The sequence below is a fragment of the Scyliorhinus canicula genome, chromosome 1 (assembly GCF_902713615.1).
Source record: "Scyliorhinus canicula chromosome 1, sScyCan1.1, whole genome shotgun sequence".
Classification (NCBI taxonomy): Eukaryota; Metazoa; Chordata; class Chondrichthyes; order Carcharhiniformes; family Scyliorhinidae; genus Scyliorhinus; species Scyliorhinus canicula.
In genome coordinates, this window is record NC_052146.1 from 312,483,471 (window position 1) to 312,511,170 (window position 27,700).

Consider the following 27,700-nt stretch of genomic DNA (forward strand, 5'->3'; position numbering starts at 1 on the left):
GTTCACATCCTAATCCATGCCTCCCGAACGCGACAGTGTGGCATCAGGGAGCCTGAGCAAAACTGGAGTCAATGGGAATCAGGGGGAAAACTCTCCGCCGGTTGGAGTTATTCCCGGCACAAAGGAAGATGGTTGTGGTGGTTGGAGGTCAATCAGGGTAGTGTACCTGGGAACCCCACCACCTGGAGGGTCCCCTCCAAGTCACTCCCCACCCTGACTGGGAAATATATCGGCCGTTCCTTCACTGTCACTGGGGCAACATCCTGGAACTCCCTCCCTAACAGCACAGTGGGTGTACCTACACCTGAAGGACTGCAGCGGTTCAGGAAGACAACTCACCACCACCTTCGATGGCAATTAGGGATGGGCAATAATGGTGGCTTTGCCAGCAGCCGCACACATCCCAAAAATGAATTTTAAAAACTGTCTCCTTTTTCCCTGGTGTCATATTTTGTGCTTTAATGTCTTTGCAAACAGCACCAAAAAAAAGTATAGAAACAAACTAAGTGGGGGAATTGAGTGGGTAGGAATGGACCGAGGTAAATGACTGAACAGAGTGTACTGAAGCTCTGATAGATTGGGCAACAATCTCGATTATCTTCTCCGTGCTTTCAGTTGAAATGTTACACAGTGAGTGGATGGAGTAAATACCCTGAAGTAGATGCACTCAGACCTAATGGCATTGGAAAGGCTCTGACCTTGTGACTTTCCATTGAAGCATTTGAAAGACAACTCACCTTATTATAAATCTCTGGAAAAGATTTGTGCAGGACAAGGCTTGTAGTGTCAATTGAGTGTTTCCTTCAGAGATTAACAAGCATAAAATGGACAGCCGAGTGCAGAAGTGGACTGCATTGTGTAGTTGCTTTTGTCAGGGTGGGGAGAGAGTTCTGACATCGTCATGGCTAAATGTGAGGCACTGACTATGTCTGTGAAACAGTTTCAGTGGCATGCATATCTATCACAGACTAGCGTAACAGACTCTCGACGGTTGTGGCAAGACCTAAACAACACAACGGGCTACAAAGCGAAGCCGGGCAGAATCTCCGGCAGCAGTGCACCCCTCGCCGATGAACTCAATGCAGTCTATGCTCGGTTCGAGCAGGAAACCATTGATCCGCTGTCGAGTGTCCCAGCAGCCCATAATTCACCCATACCCAGCATCACAGCTTCCGAAGTCAGATCAACCTTCCTGAAAGTGAACAGATATGGACGGGATCCCTGGTCGTACACTCAGAGCCTGTGCAGACCAGCTGTCAGAGGTATTCGTGGACATCTTTAACCTATCCCTACTCCACTCCGAGGTCCCCACCTGCTTTAAGCAGACCACCATCATACCGGTACCAAAGAAGAACCAGGCAACATGCCTCAATGACCATCATTCGGTGGCCCTGACATCGATTGTTATGAAGTGCATTGAGAGGTTGGTCATGAGGCACATCAATGCCATACTCCCAGAATGCCTTGCTCCACTGCAATTCGCATACCCACACAACCGATCCACAGCAAATGTCATCTCCCTGGCCCTACACTCATCGCTAGAGCATCTCGAAAACAAGGACTCCTACATCAGACTCCTATTTATTGACTACAGCTCCGCCTTCAACATCATAATCCCAGCCAAGCTCATATCAAAGCTCCAAAATCTAGGACTTGGCTCCTCCCTCTGCAACTGGGTCCTCCACTTTCTGACCCACAGACCACAATCAGTAAGAATGAACAACAACACCTCCTCCACAATAGTCCTCAATACCGGGGCCCCGCAAGGCTGCATACTTAGCCCCCTACTCTACTCCCTGTAGTAAGAAGTCTCACAATACCAGGTTAACGTCCAACAGGTTTGTTTGGAATCACTAGCTTTCGGAGCACTGCTCCTTCCGCAGGTGAGTGATGAAGGAGCAGTGCTCCGAAAGCTAGTGATTTGAAACAAACCTGTTGGACTTTAACCTGCTGTTATAAGACTTCTTACTGTGTCCAACCCAGTCCAACACTGGCATAAGAACATAAGAACTAGGAGCAGGAGTAGGCCATCTGGCCCCTCGAGCCTGCTCCGCCATTCAATTAGATCATGGCTGATCTTTTGTGGACTCAGCTCCACTTTCCAGCCCGAACACCATAACCCTTAATCCCTTTATTCTTCAAAAAACTATCTATCTTTACCTTAAAAACATTTAATGAAGGAGCCTCAACTGCTTCACTGGGCAAGGAATTCCATAGATTCACAACCCTTTGGGTGAAGAAGTTCCTCCTAAACTCAGTCCTAAATCTACTTCCCCTTATTTTGAGGCTATGTCCCCTAGTTCTGCTGTCACCCGCCAGTGGAAACAACCTGCCCGCATCTATCCTATCTATTCCCTTCATAATTTTAAATGTTTCTATAAGATCCCCCCTCATCCTTCTAAATTCCAACGAGTACAGTCCCAGTCTACTCAACCTCTCCTCATAATCCAACACCTTCAGCTCTGGGATTAACCTAGTGAATCTCCTCTGCACACCCTCCAGCGTCAGAACGTCCTTTCTCAAGTAAGGAGACCAAAACTGAACACAATACTCCAGGTGTGGCCGCACTAACACCTTATACAATTGCAACATAACCTCCCTAGTCTTAAACTCCATCCCTCTAGCAATGAAGGACAAAATTCCATTTGCCTTCTTAATCACCTGTTGCACTTGTAAACCAACTTTCTGTGACTCATGCACTCGCACACCCAGGTCTCTCTGCACAGCGGCATGCTTTAATATTTTATCGTTTAAATAATAATCCCGTTTGCTGTTATTCCTACCAAAATGGATAACCTCACATTTGTCAACATTGTATTCCATCTGCCAGACCCTAGCCCATTCACTTAACCTATCCAAATCCCTCTGCAGACTTCCAGTATCCTCTGCACTTTTCGCTTTACCACTCATCTTAGTGTCATCTGCAAACTTGGACACATTGCCCTTGGTTCCCAACTCCAAATCATCTATATAAATTGTGAACAATTGTGGGCCCAACACGGATCCCTGAGGGACACCACTAGCTACTGATTGCCAACCAGAGAAACACCCATTAATCCCCACTCTTTGCTTTCTATTAATTAACCAATCCTCTATCCATGCTACTACTTTACCCTTAATGCCATGCATCTTTATCTTATGCAGCAACCTTTTGTGTGGCACCTTGTCAAAGGCTTTCTGGAAATCCAGATATACCACATCCATTGGCTCCCCGTTATCTACTGCACTGGTAATGTCCTCAAAAAATTCCACTAAATTAGTTAGGCACGACCTGCCCTTTATGAACCCATGCTGTGTCTGCCCAATGGGACAATTTCTATCCAGATGCCTCGCTATTTCTTCCTTGATGATAGATTCCAGCATTTTCCCTACTACCGAAGTTAAGCTCACTGGTCTATAATTTCCTGCTTTCTGCCTACTTCCTTTTTCAAACAGTGGTGTCACGTTTGCTCATTTCCAATCCACCGGGACCACCCCAGAGTCTAGTGAATTTCGATAAATCATCATTAGTGCATCTGCAATTTCCCTAGCCATCTCTTTTAGCACTCTGGGATGCATTCCATCAGGGCCAGGAGACTTGTCTACCTTTAGCCCCATTAGCTTGCCCATTGGATTGGATTGGATTGGATTTGTTTATTGTCACGTGTACCGAGATACAGTGAAAAGTATTTTTCTGCAAGCAGCTCAACAGATCATTCAGTACATGGGAAGAAAAGGGAATTAAACAGAATTCAAGAAAATACATGAGAATACATAATAGGGCAATACAAGATATACAATGACACCACAATATATACAATGTATATAATATATACAATATATACAATAAACATCACTACCTCCTTAGTGATAACAATCCTCTCAAGGTCCTCACCTGTCATAGCCTCATTTACCTTAGCCACTCTTTTTTGTTTTATATATTTGTAAAAACCTTTACTGTCTGTTTTTATATTCTGAGCAAGTTTACTCTCATATTCTATCTTACTCTTCTTTATAGCTTTTTTAGTAGCTTTCTGTTGCCCCCTAAAGATTTCCCAGTCCTCTAATCTCCCACCAATCTTTGCCACTTTATATGCTTTTTCCTTCAATTTGATACTCTCCCTTATTTCCTTAGATATCCACAGTCGATTTTCCCTCTTTCTACCGTCCTTTTTGTTGGTATAAAGCTTTGCTGAGAACTGTGAAAAATTGCTTGGAAGGTTCTCCACTGTTCCTCAACTGTTCCACCATAAAGTCTTTGCTCCCAGTCTACCTTAGCTAGTTCTTCTCTCATCCCCTTGTAATCTCCTTTGTTTAAACACAAAACACTAGTATTTGTATTTACTTTCTCACCCTCCATCTGTATTTTAAATTCCACCATATTGTGATCGCTCCTTCCGAGTGGATCCCTAACTATGAGATCATGAATCAATCCTGTCTCATTACACAGGACAAGATCTAGGACCGCTTGTTCCCTCATAGGTTCCATTACATACTGTTCTAGGAAACTATCGCTGATACATTCTATAAACTCCCCCTCAAGGTTGCCTTGACCGACCTGGTTAAACCAATCGACATGTAGATTAAAATCCCCCATGATAACTGCTGTACCATTTCTACATGCATCAGTTATTTCTTTGTTTATTGCTTGCCCCACCATAACGTTACTATTTGGTGGCAGATAGACTACTCCTATCAGTGACTTTTTCGCCTTACTATTCCTGATTTCCACCCAAATGGATTCAACCTTGTAGGACCTCATCCCTTTTTTTACCGATATCGTTGGTACCTATGTGCACCACGACAGCTGGCTGTTCACCCTCCCCTCCCAGAATATCCTGCAGCCACTCCGAGACATCCTTGACCCTTGCACCAGGGAGGCAACATACCATCCTGGAGTCTCGATTGCATCCACAGAACCGCCTGTCTATTCCCCTTACAATCGAGTCCCCTATCGCTATAGCCCTGCCATTTTTCTTCCTGCCCTGCTGTGCAGCAGAGCCAGCCACGGTGCCATGAACCTTGCTGCTACCTTCCCCTGGTGAGCCATCTCCCCCAACAGTATCCAAAGCGGTATATCTGTTTTGCAGGGAGATGACCGCAGGGGACACCTGCCGTGCCTTCCTACTCTTACTCTTGCTATCCACGACCTCCTCAGCATCACGGATGCGCCAACGTGAGTCCATCCGCAGCTCCAGAGCCGTCAAGCGGTCTAACAGGAGCTGCAACTGAACACAATTCTTGCAATTGAAAGAGCCAGGGACAGTGGACGTGTCCCTGAGCTCCCACATCACACACGAGGAGCATGACATGGGTCTGGGATCTCCTGCCATGTCTTAAACCTTAGGTAAACTTATACAACTACAATTTCAAAATAAATATAAATAAATTAGACAATGAAAAGAAAAACTACTTACCAGTCACTTACCAGGGTTAAAAAGCTCCTCCGAAAAAGCACCTTCTCTCACTCTGCACCAAATTACCTCACTGCACCAAATTACCAAGTTGCAATTCCCACTCTGGATGTGCCTCACTCCGGATGTGTCTCCTTGAAAAGCGCAAGCTTACTGAGTGCGCTTTCTGTCTGTCTTTTATGCAGACCTCAGCTAACCAATGACTCAAAAAATACCTAAACTTCAAAGAGAAGAATACAATGTGCCCTTTGTGCCCCTAAACAGGCCTCAGGTGACTGACAGATAACAGCCTCTCAGCAATTAGGGTGGGGGCAGCTTCAACCAATCAGACACTAAGCTACACACTGCACTTTTAACTGAAAAACAGCAGAATTAGATTTTCCACTTACCTTTCCTGATTACCTCACTGCACCAAATTACCAAGTTGCAATTCCCACTCTGGATGTGCTTCACTCCGGATGTGTCTCCTTGAAATGTGCAAGCTTACTGAGTGCGCTTTCTGTCTGTCTTTTATGCAGACCTCAGCTAACCGATGACTCAAACAATACCTAAACTTCAAAGAGAAGAATACAATGTGCCCCTAAACAGGCCTCAGGTGATTGACAGATAACAGCCTCTCAGCAATTAGGGTGGGGGCAGCTTCAACCAATCAGACACTAAGCTACACACTGCACTTTAACTGAAAAACAGCATCTTCTCTATCGAGTAGTACTACATCCTATGTCTATGTATGTGCATTGTGTATTTTATGTTTGCCCTGTTATGTATTTTCCTTTCATGTACGGAATGATCTGTTTGAGCTGCACACAGAACAATACTTTTCACTGTACCTCAGTACACGTGACAAAAGACAAATCCAATCCAATCCAATCCAACCCTCCCAAACAGCACTAGCAAACCTCCCGCCCAGAAGGTCCCTCTCCAGTTCAGGTGCAACCCGTCTTTCTCGCACAGTTCCCACCTTCCCCAGAAGACATCCTAGTAATCCAAATATCTGAAGCCCTCCCTCCTACACCAACTCTTCAGCCACATGTTCAACTGTACTATCTCCCTGGTCCCAACCTCACTAACATGTGGCACGGGAAGTAATCCTGAGATTACTGCCCTCGGGGTCCTGCTGTTTAGCTCTCGACCTAACTCCCTGAATTGTCTTTGCAGGACCTCTTCCCTCTTCCTGCCTATCTCATCAGTACCAATGTGGACAATGGCATCTGCCTGTTTGCCCTCTTGTTTCAGGATGTCCTGTAGTCGTTTAGAGACACCCAGGACCCTGGCCCCATCCTAGAATCCCTGAACCGCCTGCCTGTGCTCCTGACTATCGAGTTTCCTACGACTATCACTCGCTTGGACTTATCCCGACCCTGCTCTGCAGCAGAACCAGTTATGGTGCCACAGGCCTGGCTGTTGCTGGTATCGTCCCTGAGAGGCTACCCCCCCCCCCCCCAACAGTATCCAAAATGCTCTACCTGTTTCTAATGCCCCTTGTGATTCCGGTTGATACTCAGTTGGGTTAAATTGCTTTATTTCTGAGCTATCCATAACTTCCTTGAATAATTTTGACATAAAATTGGATCCCTGATCTGATTGGATTTCTTTTGATCGTCCATGTCTAGTAAAACATTTGGTTAACTCATCTACAACCATCTTAGCTGTAATATTTCACAATCAAGTTCCCTCTGGAAATCTAGTATGATCAACAGATTCTGATCCCCACTTTTTGTTTTAGGCAGGGGTTCCACACAATCAATTAGGACCCTAATAAAAGGTTCCTCAAATGCTGGAATGGGTAATAATGGTGCTGGTTTGATTACTGCCTGAAGTTTCCCTATTACCTGATGTGTGACATGTACGACAAAATTCAACTACATCCTCATGCAGTCCAGGCCAATAAAAATGTTTTTGTATTTGTATTTTTGCTTGAATTTTCCCAACTCCTAAATGATCCCAGATTGGAACCTCATAAACCATCTGGTCAAACTGAACCTCAGCCTCCCTATCAGCGCTCCTCAACTTCTCTTCCCCCTGTCTGAACCTGTGGCTTTGTGATCTGGTAACTACACAGTCAGGAATCACTCCCGGATATATGTGGAGATGCCAGAGTTGGACTGGGGTGAACACAGTAAGAAGTCTTACAACACCAGGTTAAAGTCCGACAGCTTTGTTTCAAACACTAGCTGGTGTTGAGAGAATTCTTACTACTCCCGGATATACTTCTTAAAACATCTCAGTTGTCTTACTTTTCACTGGCATTACAACCACAGTCAGCATCACTCCCACCTGTGATCCAGTTATATCATTACCCAGGATAAATTGTACCCCTGAAAAAGGGTAATTTTTCTATTACTTCTACCACCACTCACCACTTGTCACCAGACTGTCTAAACTTACATTGAATAATGGCACACCACTGCTCTCACCACTAATCCACATATAACCACCTTTTCTGGAAATATACCTTTTAAACTACATATCCTGTCTCTCATCATTAAAGAATGACTTGCTCCTGTATCCCATAAGATCTTAATCTCCTTACCTACTCCACCTTGTACACACAAGTAAACTTTACCCTCACAAATAAAATCCTTAAAATGTTCTGGTACCTGCTTATCCACCAACCTCTGAACAGACTGTACACTCTGTTTCACCTCTTCCACACAAACAATGGATTTTCCTCCCACTTTAATAAACCCCACTGGCTTATCCTGTTTTACCGCCTGTCTTCCCAGTACTTTTCTTAAGACATTAATACTGTGATTTCACATGTCCAACTGCATTTGATTGAAAACACTTATGTTTTCTTACCTCTCTTCCACTATCACTGGTTTCCTTTTTAACCTGGGCAAACTCTCCTTAATATCACCAACAAAACCTAACCTTTCCATTTTTACCTCAATCTTCCTCCTTTCCATTTCCTTTTGAAAAGTCCTCTCTTTTTCCTTTCTTGCCCTCTTTTTCAGTTTCATCCGCCATAGCCCCTCTCTCCTTTTCCTTCATTTCCAATTTCTCCAGTTCTATTTCTTTCTGTTTATCTTTTTCCTGCAATTTCTAATTGTTTCATTTGTAATTGAATTTTAGCTAATTCTAATGATTCAGGCTGTGTCTCTGGTAAATGTAAATATTGGGCAATGACTTGTGTTATCTCTATCTTCCTCGTCTTTAGATATGGTTAACTGCAGATTCTCCGCCAAAACCAAACGCTTTGCTTTAGTCTTCCTTTTGTAAACCATGCCGGGTAATCACTTCCACACTCAGGAAAATGTTTGCAACTGAAAAAGTCTCTCTGGTCATTTCCTATTTAAATTTCAAGCCCTGAATGAAAATAATCATTCCAAACACGCTCACTGTCTTTAAGTTCAATAACCCCAATCCAAACATGGAATTATACTGGGATCTGGGATGAGCACCCCATTTTATTACAATCCCAGACCAGACCCCAGGAGGAATTATTCGCTCCAGGATTGACTGCCTGACAAAATAGGGATTTGGGATTTCTGAAACAAAACTTTATTATAAATACAATATTAAACTTTTCACTTCACACCAAAAACGAACAGCCTACAATTGCCCCATAACACAACTATACAAAAGAAATGATACGATGTTGGCATTTAAAAGGCATCTTGACGTATACATGAATAGACTGGGAATAGAGGGTTACTAACCCTGGAAGTACAGTAGGTTTTAGTTTAGACAGGCATCATGATCTCCCCCTCCCTCCCCCCCCCCCCCCCCCCCCCACCTCCTGTCCCTGGCGCATCTCGTGGGCAATGCGTAGAACAGGGTGGCACCCGGACACCCGAGCAGCAGCCAGGCCGGCTCACCCCAGAAGACGCTTGCCGAAGGGGAACCAGGATGCAGGGCAGGAATCGCAGCTGCCGCCTTCACTCCTGCTGTACCATCTGGGTATCCACCTAGACCGAGCGTTAGGGCCCATAAGGCCAGAATAGTAGACACCAGTTAAGTTGGCACGGGTGCAGGGCACAGTTTAGCGATAGGGGCTAGGGTACAGACTGGATATATGTTTTCACATTGAATACCTGTGCGCACCTGTGCGCAATGTTACAACCTGCCTCGGTGCACTGTCAGAAGGGTGTGAGGGATGGACTGGTCTGGGATAGCTGCAGAGAGGGCGGTGGGGGGGGGGAATGGACGGATGTTGTGGGCTTGGCGCAGGTTCCGCAGTTCAGCCAGCGCTCAAAACTCCGGTGCCCCACCGCCCCCCTCTATCCCCCCCACCACCCCCATCTCCGCTACCCCAGGGGATTGATGGCACCGTGTGATGGAATGGCCCGCTCGCATGCAGGCATCACCCAGGTGGATGGTGGAAGGTGCTACCGTGGGCATGAGTCAGACATTGTCAAACGATGCGGAGCACCAGAGCTCATCGCAGAGCAGGTCGTCACCATCCTTCATCCCCATGGACCAAACCCGCTGTCACTGCCAAGTCAGGGCCCCCACCCCATAATGTGGCAGGTATGTATCACGGAGAGGGTTACAGGTGGTGGGGGTGGTGGTGTGGCAGTGGGATGCATGTCCGTATCCCTGGCGAGTCTCCCACCCCCCGCTCCCCACCAAGTCGGTGAACCTTGGGGCGATCATATTGCCCTGTGCATGGTGACCCTGGCACACATGTTGTGCGGCCTCCCGTGCCTGGCCGGGCCCCATGTCCTGCCCATTCTCGCCTTCCCCCACATCTCCCTCGGTGGACAAGGACTGGTGTTCATTCTCCTTGACGGCCACCGAGAGCCGATTGCCTCCCCCATACCTCCGCAGTGCCAGGTGGGTCATGATCTGGCAGATATGTCGCACTGTCTCTCTTCTCAGCCGGAGTCTCCGTTGACATGCCCGGTCCAGCAGGTCCTCGAATGACAGGCGCTACTGGTACCCACGAGGCCTCATGCGGCGCCCCCTTTGAACCTCCTCCTCTTCAGCCTGTTGGGCAGCTGGCTCTCCATCCTGGGTGGCTGCCTCCTGTTCCTCTACTGTCCACTCCACTGCTGCCCGCTCCGCTGCTGCCCACTCCTCTACTGTCCACTCCGCTGCTGCCCGCTCCACTGCTGCCCGCTCCGCTGCTGCCCGCTCCGCTGCTGCCCGCTCCACTGCTGTCCACTCCACTGCTGCCCACTCTGCTGCTGCCCACTCCACTGCTGCCCGCTCCGCTGCTGTCCACTCCGCTGCTGCCCACTCCGCTGCTGCCCACTCCACTGCTGCCCGCTCCACTGCTGTCCACTCCACTGCTGTCCACTCCGCTGCTGCCCACTCCGCTGCTGCCCGCTCCGCTGCTGTCCACTCCACTGCTGTCCACTCCACTGCTGTCCACTCCGCTGTTGCCCGCTCCACTGCTGTCCACTCCGCTGCTGTCCACTCCACTGCTGTCCACTCCACTGCTGCCCACTCCGCTGCTGCACACTCCACTGCTGCCCACTCCACTGCTGCCCACTCCGCTGCTGCACACTCCACTGCTGTCCACTCCACTGCTGCCCGCTCCTCTACTGTCCACTCCACTGCTGCCCGCTCCGCTGCTGCCCACTCCGCTGCTGCCCGCTCCACTGCTGTCCACTCCACTGCTGCCCACTCCACTGCTGCCCGCTCCGCTGCTGCCCACTCTGCTGCTGCCCGCTCCGCTGCTGCCCGCTCCACTGCTGCCCGCTCCACTGCTGCCCACTCCACTGCTGTCCACTCCGCTGCTGCCCACTCCACTGCTGTCCACTCCGCTGCTGCCCACTCCACTGCTGTCCGCTCCGCTGCTGCCCACTCCACTGCTGTCCACTCCACTGCTGCCCACTCCGCTGCTGCCCGCTCCACTGCTGCCCACTCTGCTGCTGTCCACTCCACTGCTGTCCAAGGACTGGTGTTCATTCTCCTTGACAGCCACCGAGAGCCGATTGCCTCCCCCATACCTCCGCAGTGCCAGGTGGGTCATGATCTGGCAGATATGTCGCACTGTCTCTCTTCTCAGCCGGAGTCTCCGTTGACATGCCCGGTCCAGCAGGTCCACTGCTGTCCACTCCACTGCTGCCCACTCCACTGCTGTCCACTCCGCTGCTGCCCACTCCACTGCTGCCCGCTCCACTGCTGCCCACTCCACTGCTGCCCACTCCACTGCTGCCCGCTCCGCTGCTGTCCACTCCACTGCTGTCCACTCCACTGCTGCCCGCTCCACTGCTGCCCACTCCACTGCTGCCCGCTCCACTGCTGCCCGCTCCACTGCTGCCCGCTCCACTGCTGCCCACTCCACTGCTGCCCGCTCCACTGCTGCCCGCTCCACTGCTGTCCACTCCACTGCTGTCCACTCCACTGCTGCCCGCTCCGCTGCTGTCCACTCCACTGCTGCCCACTCCACTGCTGCCCACTCCGCTGCTGCCCGCTCCACTGCTGCCCGCTCCGCTGCTGCCCGCTCCACTGCTGTCCACTCCACTGCTGCCCACTCCACTGCTGCCCACTCCACTGCTGCCCGCTCCACTGCTGCCCGCTCCACTGCTGCCCACTCCGCTGCTGTCCACTCTGTTGCTGTCCACTCCACTGCTGTCCACTCCACTGCTGCCCACTCCACTGCTGCCCGCTCCACTGCTGCCAACTCTGTTGCTGTCCACTCCACTGCTTCCCACTCCACTGCTGCCCGCTCCACTGCTGCCCATTCCGCTGCTTCCCGCTCCGCTGCTGCCCGCTCCACTGCTGCCCGCTCCGCTGCTGTCCGCTCCAATGCTGCCCACTCCGCTGCTGTCCACTCCACTGCTGCCCACTCCACTGCTGCCCGCTCCACTGCTGCCCACTCCGCTGCTGCCTGCTCCGCTGCTGCCCACTCCACTGCTGCCCGCTCCACTGCTGTCCACTCCGCTGCTGTCCACTCCACTGCTGCCCACTCCACTGCTGCCCGCTCCACTGCTGCCCGCTCCACTGCTGCCCATTCTGCTGCTGCCCACTCCACAGCTGCCCGCTCTGCTGCTGCCCGCTCCACTGCTGCCCACTCTGCTGCTGCCCGCTCCACTGCTGCCCACTCTGCTGCTGCCCGCTCCACTGCTGCCCACTCTGCTGCTGCCCACTCCACTGCTGCCCACTCTGCTGCTGCCCACTCTGCTGCTGCCCACTCCACTTCTGCCCGCTCCACTGCTGCCCACTCTGCTGCTGCCCGCTCTGCTGCGGCAGCTTCCTCCCCCTCGAGAAGCTCCAGCTCGTACAGCCGCAGGGCACCCCCCAGGGCTGCGGGAACTAGGAGGAAGGCCACCATGGCTGGTTGAATTCCAACATCGGATGTAAGGCCGACATGCTAGCTTGGTGCTTAACTCCGTGGCCAACCAGGTCCACCGAGCTACACGGTTCTGCCCCTGCATTTCCCCCTCCCTCCCCATCCCCACACTCTTGGCCCTGTCGGTGCCTCTGGCCCAGGGTTACCCTGGGTACTGTCGGCTGTCGCTGCCCCTACCAGCGGTATGCCCCGCAGCCCCCGCCTAGTGACCCCCTGTACTGACTACTGTGGGCGTTGCTCTTCGGCCGTGTGATGCCCGTCAGCGCAAAGCACTCATTGACATCTTGGAGGACACCATTGGCTTAAAGTTATACTGGACCGGTCTCTATCAGCCCTGAACAAGGACATCAAGGTTATACTGGACCGGTCTCTATCAGCCCTGAACAAGGACATCAAGGTTACACTGGACTGGTCTCTATCAGCCCTGAACAAGGACATCAAGGTTATACTGGACCGGTCTCTATCAGCCCTGAACAAGGACATCAAGATTATATTGGACTGGTCTCTATCAGCCCTGAACGAGGACACAAAGGTTACACTGGACTGGTCTCTATGCACCATATCCATGATGCACCATATCCACGATGCACCATATCCACGATGCACCATATCCACGATGCACCATATCCACGATGCACCATATCCACGATGCACCATATCCACAATGCACCATATCCACAATGCACCATATCCACGATGCACCATATCCACGATGCACCATATCCACAATGCACCTTATCCACGATGCACCATATCCACAATGCACCATATCCACAATGCACCATATCCACGATGCACTATATCCACAGCGCATCTTATCCACGATACGCCATATCCACGATGCACCATATCCACAATGCACCATATCCACGATGCACCTTATCCATGATGCACCATATCCATGATGCACCATATCCACGATACGCCATATCCACGATGCACCATATCCACGATGCACCATATCCACGGTGCACCATATCCACGATGCACCATATCCATGATGTACCATATCCACAATGCACCATATCCATGATGCACTATATCCACGATGCACCATACCCACTGTGCACCATATCCACGGTGCACCATATCCACGATGCACCATATCCACGGTGCACCATATCCACGATGCACCATATCCACGGTGCACCATATCCACGGTGCACCATATCCACGGTGCACCATATCCATGATGTACCATATCCACGATGCACCATATCCACGGTGCACCATATCCACGGTGCACCATATCCATGATGTACCATATCCACAATGCACCATATCCACGATGCACCATATCCACGGTGCACCATATCCACGGTGCACCATATCATGATGTACCATATCCACGATGCACCATATCCACGGTGCACCATATCCACGGTGCACCCTATCCATGATGTACCATATCCACGATGCACCATATCCACGGTGCACCATATCCACGGTGCACCATATCCACGATGTACCATATCCACGATGCACCATATCCACGGTGCACCATATCCACGGTGCACCATATCCACAATGCACCATATCCACGATGCACCATATCCACGGTGCACCATATCCACGGTGCACCATATCATGATGTACCATATCCACGATGCACCATATCCACGGTGCACCATATCCACGGTGCACCCTATCCATGATGTACCATATCCACGATGCACCATATCCACGGTGCACCATATCCACGGTGCACCATATCCACGATGTACCATATCCACGATGCACCATATCCACGGTGCACCATATCCACGGTGCACCATATCCACGATGCACCATATCCACGATGCACCATATCCACGATGCACCATATCCACGATGCACCATATCCACGATGCACCATATCCACGGTGCACCATATCCACGATGCACCATACCCACTGTGCACCATATCCACGATGCACCATATCCACGATGCACCATATCCACGGTGCACCATATCCACGATGCACCATACCCACTGTGCACCATATCCACGATGCACCATATCCACGGTGCACCATATCCACGATGCACCATACCCACTGTGCACCATATCCACGATGCACCATATCCACGGTGCGCCATAGCCACAATGCACCATATCCACGATGCACCATATCCACGATGCACCATATCCACGGTGCGCCATAGCCACAATGCACCATATCCACGATGCACCATATCCACGATGCACCATATCCACAATGCACCATATCCACGGTGCACCATATCCAAGATGCACCATATCCACGATGCACCATATCCACAATGCACCATATCCATGGTGCACCATATCCAAGATGCATCATATCCACGATCTACCTGATCTATCAGATTGCCTGCATGCAGCATTTGTGTAATATGAAGCTCGGGGATGAGGGGAATGGAATCTGCATGGGGAGGAATAGTTACAGGTTTGTGCAAAGCTGGCGGCTAAACCAGACATCAGCCGAAACATCGTGGCCGTGTGCAGGAGCTGAGCTGCCAACAGGATATGTGTGACTCTGAGCTGCCTCCCCCTGTACCAGTGGCCACTGTGAACAGACGGATTGCTGCAGGAGTTTAACCCCAATGCAGTGAAACCAGCCTGGGACAACGCACTCATTTATTTTCTGCTTCCTGTTTCAGGGATAATGGGAACCGTATGATTCAGTTGATGCTGCTGAAATCCCTCCTGCAGGTAGGATTCTGGACAATATTCCCTCCGTCCCACACACATTGTAAAATCCGAATGTTACTCAGTCATTCACACCAAAACCACCAAACATATAACTGGGCCCAACCAGCCTTACAGCTCCAGTACAAAATTCACAACGGAAACTCTCATAATGCACGGTTCCCTGTTATATGTCATGTTGTACCCGTCCTGGGAGTGTTTGATGGGGACAGTGTAGAGGGAGCTTTACTCTGTATCTAACCCCGTGCTGTACCTGTCCTGGGAGTGTTTGATGGGGACAGTGTAGAGGGAGCTTTACTCTATCTAACCCCGTGTTGTACCTGTCCTGGGAGTGTTTGATGGGGACAGTGTAGAGGCAGCTTTACTCTGTATCTAACCCCGTGCTGTACCTGTCCTGGGAGTGTTTGATGGGGACAGTGTAGAGGGAGCTTTACTCTATCTAACCCCGTGTTGTACCTGTCCTGGGAGTGTTTGATGGGGACAGTGTAGAGGCAGCTTTACTCTGTATCTAACCCCGTGCTGTACCTGTCCTGGGAGTGTTTGATAGGGACAGTGCAGAGGGAGCTTTACTCTGTATCTAACCCCGTGCTGTACCCGTCCTGGGAGTGTTTGATGGGGACAGTGTAGAGGGAGCTTTACTCTGTATCTAACCCCGTGCTGTACCCGTCCTGGGAGTGTTTGATGGGGACAGTGTAGAGGGAGCTTTACTCTGTATCTAACCCCGTGCTGTACCTGTCCTGGGAGTGTTTGATGGGGACAGTGTAGAGGGAGCTTTACTCTGCATCTAACCCCGTGCTGTACCTGTCCTGGGAGTGTTTGATGGGGACAGTGTAGAGGGAGCTTTACTCTGTATCCAACCCCGTGTTGTACCTGTCCTGGGAGTGTTTGATGGGGACAGTGTAGAGGGAGCTTTACTCTGTATCTAACCCCGTGCTGTACCTATCCTGGGAGTGTTTGATGGGGACAGTGTAGAGGAAGCTTTACTCTGTATCTAACCCCTTGCTGTATCTGTCCTGGGAGTGTTTGATGGGGACAGTGTAGAGGGAGCTTTACTCTGTATCTAACCCCGTGCTGTACCTGTCCTGGGAGTGTTTGATGGGGACAGTGTAGAGGGAGCTTTACTCTGTATCTAACCCCGTGCTGTACCTGTCCTGGGAGTGTTTGATGGGGACAGTGTAGAGGGAGCTTTACTCTCTATCTAACCCCGTGCTGTACCAGTCCTGGGAGTGTTTGATGGGGACAGTGTAGAGGGAGCTTTACTTTGTATCTAACCCGGTGCTGTACCTGTCCTGGGAGTGTTTGATGGGGACAGTGTAGAGGGAGCTTTACTCTGTATCTAACCCCGTGCTGTACCTGTCCTGGGAGTGTTTGATGGGGACAGTGTAGAGGAAGCTTTACTCTGTATCTAACCCCGTGCTGTACCTGTCCTGGGAATGTTTGATAGGGACAGTGCATGTCGGGAAGGGGGTAAGCATTCTGATCTGTCCTGGCGGATATCGCTCACCGGGACAAATTTGGGCTGAACTTTTGATTTAAAAATGAAAAGCTGAGTGTGTCAGTGGAAGGAGGTGAAAATGTTCTATTTGAGCTATTTTCAAGTATTTTATATTCCTCCTCTGAGGGTCCAATGAGAATTTGGTTGCAGTATTTCATTTTGTCTATTTCATTGACATTGCCCTAAGGTGACAATTGGATTCCAAAGCACTAACCTGTTGGCAACTCTGCCCACCTCCTTCCTGGAACCCCTCCTCTCTGCCTCATTAATGGAGGATGCTGAACTTCGCCTCCTCGTCATCGAGATCCTCCTCAGCCTGATCGATCGCCAAGGAAACAGACATAAGTTCTCTCACGTCAGGTATGTCCCAAGTGAAAGTATTGCATTGATAGAATGGTTACTGCACACGTCTGTTCTGTCTGTTCTGTCCTCATGATTTTGGATATATCTACAAATCTCCTTTCAAACATCTCTTCTCTCTGAGAACAAGCCCAATTTCTCAACCTATCCTTGTCACTGAAGTCCCTCATTCCCGGAGCCTTTCCTGTAAATCTTTCCTGAACCCCCTCCAGAATATTCACATTCTTCCTGAAGTGAGGTGCCCAGAATCAGACACAACATTCCAGTTGAGGCTAAAACAGGATTTTGGAAAGGTTCATCACATTTGCTCTGTACTCTGCCTCTATTTCTAAATGTGGAGATGCTGGCGTTGGACTGGGGTGAGCACAGTAAGAAGTCTTACAACACCAGGTTAAAGTCCAACAGGTTTGTTTCAAATCACTAGCTTCTAAAGTTCTATTTCTGAAGTTTAGGATTTGTGTGCCTTTTTAATCACTTTCTCAACCTGCCCTACACATAGAACATAGAACATTACAGCGCAGTACAGGCCCTTCGGCCCTCGATGTTGCGCCGTCCTGTGAAACCCCTCTAAAGCCCATCTACACTATTCCCTTATTGTCCATATGTCTATCCAATGACCATTTGAATGCGTTTAGTGTTGGCGAGTCCACTACTGTTGCAGGCAGGGCATTCCGCACCCTAACTACTCTCTGAGTAAAGAACCTACCTCTGACATCTGTCCTATATCTATCTCCCCTCAATTTAAAGCTATGTCCCCTTGTGCTAGACATCACCATCCGAGGAAAAAGGCTCTCAATGCCCACCCTATCTAATCCTCTGATCATCTTGTATGCCTCAATTAAGTCACCTCTTAATCTTCTTCTCTCTAACGAAAACAGCCTCAAGTCCCTCAGCCTTTCCTGATAAGATCTTCCCTCCATACCAGGCAACATCCTGTAAATCTCCTCTGCACCCTTTCCAATGCTTCCACATCCTTCCTATAATGCGGCGACCAGAATTGCACGCAATACTCCAAATGCGGCCGCACCAGAGTTTTGTATAACTGCAACATGACCTCATGGCTCCGAAACTCAATTCCTCTACCAATAAAAGCTAACACACCGTACGCCTTCTTAACAACACTCTCAACCTGGGTGGCAACTTTCAGGGATCTATGGACATGGACACTGAGATCTATCTGCTCATCCACACTACCAAGAATCTTACCATTAGCCCAGTGCTCTGTCTTCCTGTTATTCCTTTCAGAATGAATCACCTCACACTTTTCTGAATTCAACTCAATTTGCCACCTGTCAGCCCAGCCCTGCAGCTTTTTCTATGTCCCTCTGTAACTTGTAACATCCTTCTGCACTGTCCACAACTCCACCGACTTTAGTGTCATCTGCAAATTTACTCACCCATCCTTCTACGCCCTCCTCCAAGTCATTTATAAAAATGACAAACAACATTGGCCCCTAAACAGATCCTTGTGGTACACCACTAATAACAGGACTCCAGTCTGATCATTTCCAATCAACCACCACCCTTTGCCTTCTTACAGCGAGCCAATTTCTGATCCAAACTGCTAAATCACCCTGAATCCCATGCCTCCGTATTTTCTGCAATAGCCTACCGTGGGGAACCTTATCAAACGCTTTACTGAAATCCATATACACCACATCAACTGCTTTACCCTCTTCCACCTGTTTGGTCACCTTATCAAAGAACTCAATAAGGTTTGTGAGGCACGACCTACCCTTCACAAAACCGTTTTGACTATCCCTAATCAAATTATTCCTTTCTCGATGATTATACATCCGATCTCTTATAAACCTTTCCAAGACTTTGCCCACAACAGAAGTAAGGCTCACTGGTCTATAGTTACCGGGGTTGTCTCTACTCCCCATCTTGAACAAGGGGCAACATTTGCTATCCTCCAGTCTTCTGGCTGTAGACAATGATGACATAACGATCAAAGGCTCAGCAATCTCCTCCCTAGCTTCCCAGAGAATCCTAGGATAAATCCCATCCAGCCCAGGGGACTTTCACACTTTCCAGAATTGCTAACACCTCCTCCTTATGAATCTCAAGCCCTTCTAGTCTAGTAGCCTGTATCTCAGTATTCTCTTCGACAACATTGTCTTTTTCCTGTGTGAATACTGACGAAAAAATTCATTTAGCACCTCTCCTATCTCCTCGGACTCCACGCACAACTTCCCACTACTGTCCTTGACTGGCCCTACTCTTACCCTAGTCATTCTTTTATTCCTGACATACCTATAGAAAGCTTTAGGGTTATCCTTGATCCTACCTGCCAAAGACTTCTCATGTCCCCTCCTTACTCGTCTTAGCTCTCTCTTTAGGTCCTTCCTAGCTAACTTGTAACTCTTGAGCGCCCTAAATGAACCTTCACATATTATCTTTACATAAGCCTCCTTCTTCCTCTTGACAAGTGTTTCAACTACTTTAGTAACCCATGGTTCCCTCGCTCAACGACTTCCTCCCTGCCTGACAGGTACATGCTTATCAAGGTCACGCAGTAGCTGTTCCTTGAACAAGCTCCACATTTCCATTGTGTCCATCCCCTGCAGTTTTCCTCTCCATCCGATGCATCCTAAGTCTTGCCTCATCGCATCATAATTGCCTTTCGCCCAGATACAACTCTTTCCCTGCGGTATATACCTATCCCTTTTCATCGCTAAAGTAAACGTAACTGAATTGTGGTCACTATCACCAAAATGCTCCCCTACCTCCAAATCTAACACCTGTCCTGGTTCATTACCCAGTACCAAATCCAATATGGCCTCGCCTCTCGTTGGCCTGTCTACATACTGCGTCAGGAAACCCTCCTGCACACATTGGACAAAAACGGACCCATCTAAAGTCCTCAAACTATAGCGTATCCAATCAATATTTGGAAAGTTAAAGTCCCCCATAACAACTACCCTGTTATTTTCGCTCCTATCCAGAATTATCTTTGCCATCCTTTCCTCTACATCTCTGGAACTTTTCGGAGGCCTATAGAAAACTCCCAACAGGGTGACCTCTCCTTTCCTGTTTCTAACCTCAGCCCATACTACCTCAGCATTCGAGTCCTCATCAAAAGTCCTTTCTGCCACCGTAATAATGAAATGAAAATCGCTTATTGTCACGAGTAGGCTTCAATGAAGTTACTGTGAAAAGCCCCTAGTCGCCACATTCCGGCGCCTGTCCGCGGAGGCTGGTACGGGATAATACTGTCCTTGACTAACAATGCCACCTCTCCCCCTCTTTTACCACCTTCCCTGAGCTCACTGAAATATCTAAACCCCGGCACCTGCAACAACCATTCCTGTCCCTGCTCTATCTATGTCTCCGAAATGGCCACAACATCGATGCCCCAGGTACCAACCCATGCCGCAAGCTCACCCACCTTATTCCGGATGTTCCTGGCATTGAAGTAGACATACTTTAAACCACCTTCCTTCCTGCCGGTACACTCGTGCAACTTTGAAACCTTACTCATGACCTCACTACTCTCAACCTCCTGTATACTGGAGCTACAAATCAGGTTCCCTATCCCCTGCTGAATTAGTTTAAACCCTCCCGAAGAGCATTAGCAAACCTCCCCCCCAGGATATTGGTACCCCTCTAGTCCAGGTGTAGACCATCCCGTTTGTAGAGGTCCCACCTACCCCAGAATGAGCCCCAATTGTCCAGGAATCTGAAACCCTCCCTCCTGCACCATCCCTGTAGCCACGTGTTCAACTGCTCTCTCTCCCTATTCCCCGTCTCGCTAGCACGTGGCACGGGTAACAACCCAGAGATAATAACTCTGTCCTAGATCTAAGTTTCCACCCTAGCTCCCTGAATTCCTGTCTTACATCCCTATCCCTTCTCCTACCTATATCGTTGGTACCTATGTGGACCACGACTTGGGGCTGCCCAACTCCCCCTTAAGGATCCCGAAAACACGATCTGAGGCATCGCGGACCCTGGCACCCGGGAGGCAACACACCAACCACGAGTCTCTCTCGTTCCCACAGAATATCCTATCTATCCCCCTAACTATGGAGTCTCCAATGACTAATGTTCTACTCCTCTCCCCCTTCCCTTCTGAGCAACAGGGTCAGACTCTGTGCCAGAGACCTGTACCCCATGGCTGACCCCTGGTAAGTCCCCCCCCCCCCCCCCCAACAGTATCCAAAGCGGTATACTGGTTACTAAGGGGAACGACCACAGGGGATCCCTGTACTGACTGCTTCCTCCCAGCCCCTCTCACCGTCACCCATCTATCTTTATTCTTCGGAATAACTACATCCCTGATGTGGGACAGGCCCCTGGACAATGCTCCCGCCGAAAATCTGAAGGCCGCTTCTCCTGCAAGGTAAGTTTTTAAAAGTTAAACTTACCTTCCAGACAGGCCCCTATCTATGACCACCTCTGCCTCCCGAATGATCCGAAGTTCATCCAGCTCCAGCTCCAGTTCCCTAACACGGTTTCTGAGGAGCTGGAGATGGCTGCACTTCCCACAGATGAAATCAGCAGGGACACTGACGGCGTCCCTCACCTCAAACATTCTGCAGGAGGAGCATTGTACTGCCTTCCCTGCCATCCCCTCCAGATAAAACAAGAAAAAGAAAGGAAGAGCTTACCTGATATTCACTCAACCCCTTAGGTTAGAGGAGGTGGAAGGGTGGGGGACACTACAAGTGTAGTGTCTCGGGTTTAGCAACCGCCCAACATTCATACAGGTACTAACAAATCTTCCCAGATATCCCCACGGCCGACTTCCTGCAGCTCTAAAGGTAAGTTTTTAAAGGTTAAACTTACCTTCCCGACAGGCCCCTGGACACTGCTCCCGCCGAAAATCCCCCGGGGGTTCCTGCAAAAGTCGATGTTGTGACTTTTGACCTGAAACAACGTAATTTTTCATAAACCTCCTGAAAATGACAATGCTAATTTTTCAGCGAACAAACCCCATTGAGGATATCAGACCCTTCACTGTAATTACTACATTTCATTCATTTAAAGGCGCAAACAGGAAGCGTTATTCTTTAGCTCTGCCAATACGAATGCAAATGTTTCAGGGAATCAACAAGACTGATGTGGACCATATAATCTATCGCGATGCCTTTAGGAAAGAATTGCAAGTGAGTAAATTAATTTCAACTGGAGTAACAAAATGACTGAATGGGTCACCAATCATCCACAAAATTGTCCTTTTTATCAACCGCAGAGTCCTCCAACTCTATCCCCTCAGAGAAGTGAATAAAGATGCTATTTGAGAATTCAAGGCCAGTGCCAGATGTGCACAAGATTCATGAAACAGCGGGAAGAAGCACTGTTAGAAAACAGCATTTCATAGGATCTGCCACCTGAACTTGATGATAAATCATCAAATTCCACCATATTGTCATGTGACATTGAGATAGGAGTGCTTATGGATTACTCTGCATTGGAAATCTGAATGAAATATGAACTTTGAAAACCACGCAACTAGACAGCAAAAAACATTCTTGTAAAGCTGGCAGGCCATGAGAAGACACGGTCCACAATGATTCCATCTTGTGTGCAGATGAATGTTCGCAATACTTCAATACTTGAAGTTGTTCCCTCGACACTATGGTCTACATAACGAATAACGATCAAGAAAAATTGTAGTTCCAGTACCATCTCCTCGACAACCTCACTGTATAGTGCTACGATTCACGTTGGTACTATCATTGAATGGGAAAATGCCAGAATGGAACCCTGGCTCAACATGTTAGGGACAGGTTTCTCCGTTTCTGAGACTGTTGATGCTGGGGCAGAATTCGTGGAGTTCCACGACAGCAAAACTGGCGCCGCACCTCGACTGATTCTGCTACTATTAAGGGTCTAGCAACGGCACCACGTGGAACGCAATGGGAAACAGTGCAGGACTCGCTGGGTTTGCAATTGACACTTAGCCGCGTTTTTGGAGAATCCCGGCCTAAATTCTTCTCTCATTGTAAAGCTTTCCCTTAGCAGTTTGCATTCTGAAATCCAGTCCAGGTTTTGAAAATGACAATTTCAAGCAAAGTTTCCTCTCCACTTTTAATATTGAATCCAGTCCACCATTTCACACCAATCCCTTTAGGATTTCTTTGTCTTGATGGCTGTTCACAGTTGCTTTAACTCTTAACTCCCAAACTGTATTTAAATGACACCAAACATTTCACCTACCTCTGAAGTCTGCTGTCCCACTTTAAATCTTGTTACTGCAATTGTCTCTTTAACTCAGAACACTTTGTTTACTCTTTCTTGAATTCCTCTGAACAATACCTTGGCCTCTGTTCACTTGCCCCACACTTCTTCGGCAATCTTTCTGTCCCAATTCCCTGGTTCTCTGGACTATAACTTGTAGTTTAGGAAGCGTGCCTCTTTGCAGCTGCAGTTCGATCTAGTCTTTCGTCTTGCAGAGTTGAGAGATGTTCGCTCCCCGATCCTGTCTCCAATTCCTCTCAAATTACCTAAACTGAGACTTAAAAGCTGTTTACCTTACAAGGACCTCCAGTTGCTAAGCAATGGCTACATGCTTGTGCCATTTATTTACTCTTCATGCTTTAGCCCTCCTTAAGCATAATAGAAACACAGTTGGAACTGAAGCAATCCCCACACATAAATAATATAATATAATTGCGTATTGTCACAAGTGGGCTTCAATGAAGTTACTGTGAAAAGCCCCTCTTCACCACATTCCGACACCTATTTTGGGAGGCTGGTACGGGAATTGAACCCTCGCTTCTGCCTTGTTCTGCATTATAAGCCAGCTGTTTAGCCCACTGTGCTAAACCAGCCACATGCAAACACATTTGTCCAGCATGAATCTAACTAGAGGTTTTCCCCTTCCAGGCACAGAAACATTAAAACTATACCTATTTCTAATGTTTACCAATATAAAGATAAATCTCTGAAAGCTACCTTTGTTTTACTAACAATAGTTTTTTCCAATCTAAAAAGCACCATTGTGCCTCTGCACATGTGCACATCTGTCTATTTATGGCTGTGTGTCTTTATCTGTCTCTGATTGTCTCTGTGTTGTGTGTGTTCAAGATGTCTGTGTTTGCCTCAGCACCTCTGTGTGCCTGTGCTGTGTTTGCCTGTCGGTATCTGTGTGTCTGTGCTGTGTTTGCCTGTCGGTATCTGTGTGCCTGTGCTGTGTTTGCCTGTCGGTATCTGTGTGTCTGTGCTGTGTTTGCCTGTCGGTATCTGTGTGTCTGTGCTGTGTTTGCCTGTCGGTATCTGTGTGCCTGTGCTGTGTTTGCCTGTCGGTATCTGTGTGTCTGTGCTGTGTTTGCCTGTCGGTATCTGTGTGTCTGTGCTGTGTTTGCCTGTCGGTGTCTGTGTGTCTGTGCTGTGTTTGCCTGTCGGTATCTGTGTGTCTGTGCTGTGTTTGCCTGTCGGTATCTGTGTGCCTGTGCTGTGTTTGCCTGTCGGTATCTGTGTGCCTGTGCTGTGTTTGCCTGTCGGTATCTGTGTGCCTGTGCTGTGTTTGCCTGTCGGTATCTGTGTGCCTGTGCTGTGTTTGCCTGTCGGTATCTGTGTGCCTGTGCTGTGTTTGCCTGTCGGTATCTGTGTGTCCTGTGCTGTGTTTGCCTGTCGGTATCTGTGTGTCTGTGCTGTGTTTGCCTGTCGGTATCTGTGTGCCTGTGCTGTGTTTGCCTGTCGGTATCTGTGTGTCCTGTGCTGTGTTTGCCTGTCGGTATCTGTGTGCCTGTGCTGTGTTTGCCTGTCGGTATCTGTGTGTCTGTGCTGTGTTTGCCTGTCGGTATCTGTGTGCCTGTGCTGTGTTTGCCTGTCGGTATCTGTGTGCCTGTGCTGTGTTTGCCTGTCGGTATCTGTGTGCCTGTGCTGTGTTTGCCTGTCGGTATCTGTGTGCTGTGCTGTGTTTGCCTGTCGGTATCTGTGTGCCTGTGCTGTGTTTGCCTGTCGGTATCTGTGTGCCTGTGCTGTGTTTGCCTGTCGGTATCTGTGTGTCTGTGCTGTGTTTGCCTGTCGGTATCTGTGTGCCTGTGCTGTGTTTGCCTGTCGGTATCTGTGTGCCTGTGCTGTGTTTGCCTGTCGGTATCTGTGTGTCTGTGCTGTGTTTGCCTGTCGGTATCTGTGTGTCTGTGCTGTGTTTGCCTGTCGGTATCTGTGTGCCTGTGCTGTGTTTGCCTGTCGGTATCTGTGTGTCTGTGCTGTGTTTGCCTGTCGGTATCTGTGTGTCTGTGCTGTGTTTGCCTGTCGGTGTCTGTGTGTCTGTGCTGTGTTTGCCTGTCGGTATCTGTGTGTCTGTGCTGTGTTTGCCTGTCGGTATCTGTGTGCCTGTGCTGTGTTTGCCTGTCGGTATCTGTGTGCCTGTGCTGTGTTTGCCTGTCGGTATCTGTGTGCCTGTGCTGTGTTTGCCTGTCGGTATCTGTGTGCCTGTGCTGTGTTTGCCTGTCGGTATCTGTGTGCCTGTGCTGTGTTTGCCTGTCGGTATCTGTGTGTCTGTGCTGTGTTTGCCTGTCGGTATCTGTGTGCCTGTGCTGTGTTGCCTGTCGGTATCTGTGTGCCTGTGCTGTGTTTGCCTGTCGGTATCTGTGTGCCTGTGCTGTGTTTGCCTGTCGGTATCTGTGTGCCTGTGCTGTGTTTGCCTGTCGGTATCTGTGTGCCTGTGCTGTGTTTGCCTGTCGGTATCTGTGTGTCTGTGCTGTGTTTGCCTGTCGGTATCTGTGTGTCTGTGCTGTGTTTGCCTGTCGGTATCTGTGTGTCTGTGCTGTGTTTGCCTGTCGGTATCTGTGTGTCTGTGCTTGTGTTTGCCCTGTCGGTATCTGTGTGCCTGTGCTGTGTTTGCCTGTCGGTATCTGTGTGCCTGTGCTGTGTTTGCCTGTCGGTATCTGTGTGCCTGTGCTGTGTTTGCCTGTCGGTATCTGTGTGTCTGTGCTGTGTTTGCCTGTCGGTATCTGTGTGCCTGTGCTGTGTTTGCCTGTCGGTATCTGTGTGTCTGTGCTGTGTTTGCCTGTCGGTATCTGTGTGCCTGTGCTGTGTTTGCCTGTCGGTATCTGTGTGCCTGTGCTGTGTTTGCCTGTCGGTATCTGTGTGCCTGTGCTGTGTTTGCCTGTCGGTATCTGTGTGTCTGTGCTGTGTTTGCCTGTCGGTATCTGTGTGCCTGTGCTGTGTTTGCCTGTCGGTATCTGTGTGCCTGTGCTGTGTTTGCCTGTCGGTATCTGTGTGTCTGTGCTGTGTTTGCCTGTCGGTATCTGTGTGTCTGTGCTGTGTTTGCCTGTCGGTATCTGTGTGCCTGTGCTGTGTTTGCCTGTCGGTATCTGTGTGTCTGTGCTGTGTTTGCCTGTCGGTATCTGTGTGTCCTGTGCTGTGTTTGCCTGTCGGTATCTGTGTGCCTGTGCTGTGTTTGCCTGTCGGTATCTGTGTGTCTGTGCTGTGTTTGCCTGTCGGTATCTGTGTGTCTGTGCTGTGTTTGCCTGTCGGTATCTGTGTGCCTGTGCTGTGTTTGCCTGTCGGTATCTGTGTGCCTGTGCTGTGTTTGCCTGTCGGTATCTGTGTGTCTGTGCTGTGTTTGCCTGTCGGTATCTGTGTGTCTGTGCTGTGTTTGCCTGTCGGTATCTGTGTGCCTGTGCTGTGTTTGCCTGTCGGTATCTGTGTGCCTGTGCTGTGTTTGCCTGTCGGTATCTGTGTGTCTGTGCTGTGTTTGCCTGTCGGTATCTGTGTGCCTGTGCTGTGTTTGCCTGTCGGTATCTGTGTGCCTGTGCTGTGTTTGCCTGTCGGTATCTGTGTGTCTGTGCTGTGTTTGCCTGTCGGTATCTGTGTGTCTGTGCTGTGTTTGCCTGTCGGTATCTGTGTGCCTGTGCTGTGTTGCCTGTCGGTATCTGTGTGCCTGTGCTGTGTTTGCCTGTCGGTATCTGTGTGTCTGTGCTGTGTTTGCCTGTCGGTATCTGTGTGCCTGTGCTGTGTTTGCCTGTCGGTATCTGTGTGCCTGTGCTGTGTTTGCCTGTCGGTATCTGTGTGCCTGTGCTGTGTTTGCCTGTCGGTATCTGTGTGCCTGTGCTGTGTTTGCCTGTCGGTATCTGTGTGTCTGTGCTGTGTTTGCCTGTCGGTATCTGTGTGCCTGTGCTGTGTTTGCCTGTCGGTATCTGTGTGCCTGTGCTGTGTTAGCCTGTCGGTATCTGTGTGTCTGTGCTGTGTTTGCCTGTCGGTATCTGTGTGCCTGTGCTGTGTTTGCCTGTCGGTATCTGTGTGCCTGTGCTGTGTTTGCCTGTCGGTATCTGTGTGTCTGTGCTGTGTTTGCCTGTCGGTATCTGTGTGTCTGTGCTGTGTTTGCCTGTCGGTATCTGTGTGTCTGTGCTGTGTTTGCCTGTCGGTATCTGTGTGCCTGTGCTGTGTTTGCCTGTCGGTATCTGTGTGTCTGTGCTGTGTTTGCCTGTCGGTATCTGTGTTTGTGCTGTGTTTGCCTGTCGGTATCTGTGTGTCTGTGCTGTGTTTGCCTGTCGGTATCTGTGTGTCTGTGCTGTGTTTGCCTGTCGGTATCTGTGTGTCTGTGCTGTGTTTGCCTGTCGGTATCTGTGTGCCTG

The 27,700-nt window shown here is 49.3% G+C and overlaps 1 protein-coding gene across 1 annotated transcript in view; it reads left to right on the forward strand.

Moving 5' to 3' along the window:
• efr3ba (EFR3 homolog Ba (S. cerevisiae)) overlaps positions 1–27,700 on the forward strand; it is a 301,549-nt gene that overhangs the window by 164,028 nt on the left and 109,821 nt on the right. Inside the window, exons 14-15 of the mRNA XM_038797345.1 lie at positions 15,262–15,313; positions 16,993–17,165. Of these exons, the coding sequence (XP_038653273.1) occupies positions 15,262–15,313; positions 16,993–17,165 (225 nt within the window). The remainder of the gene's footprint in view (positions 1–15,261; positions 15,314–16,992; positions 17,166–27,700) is intronic.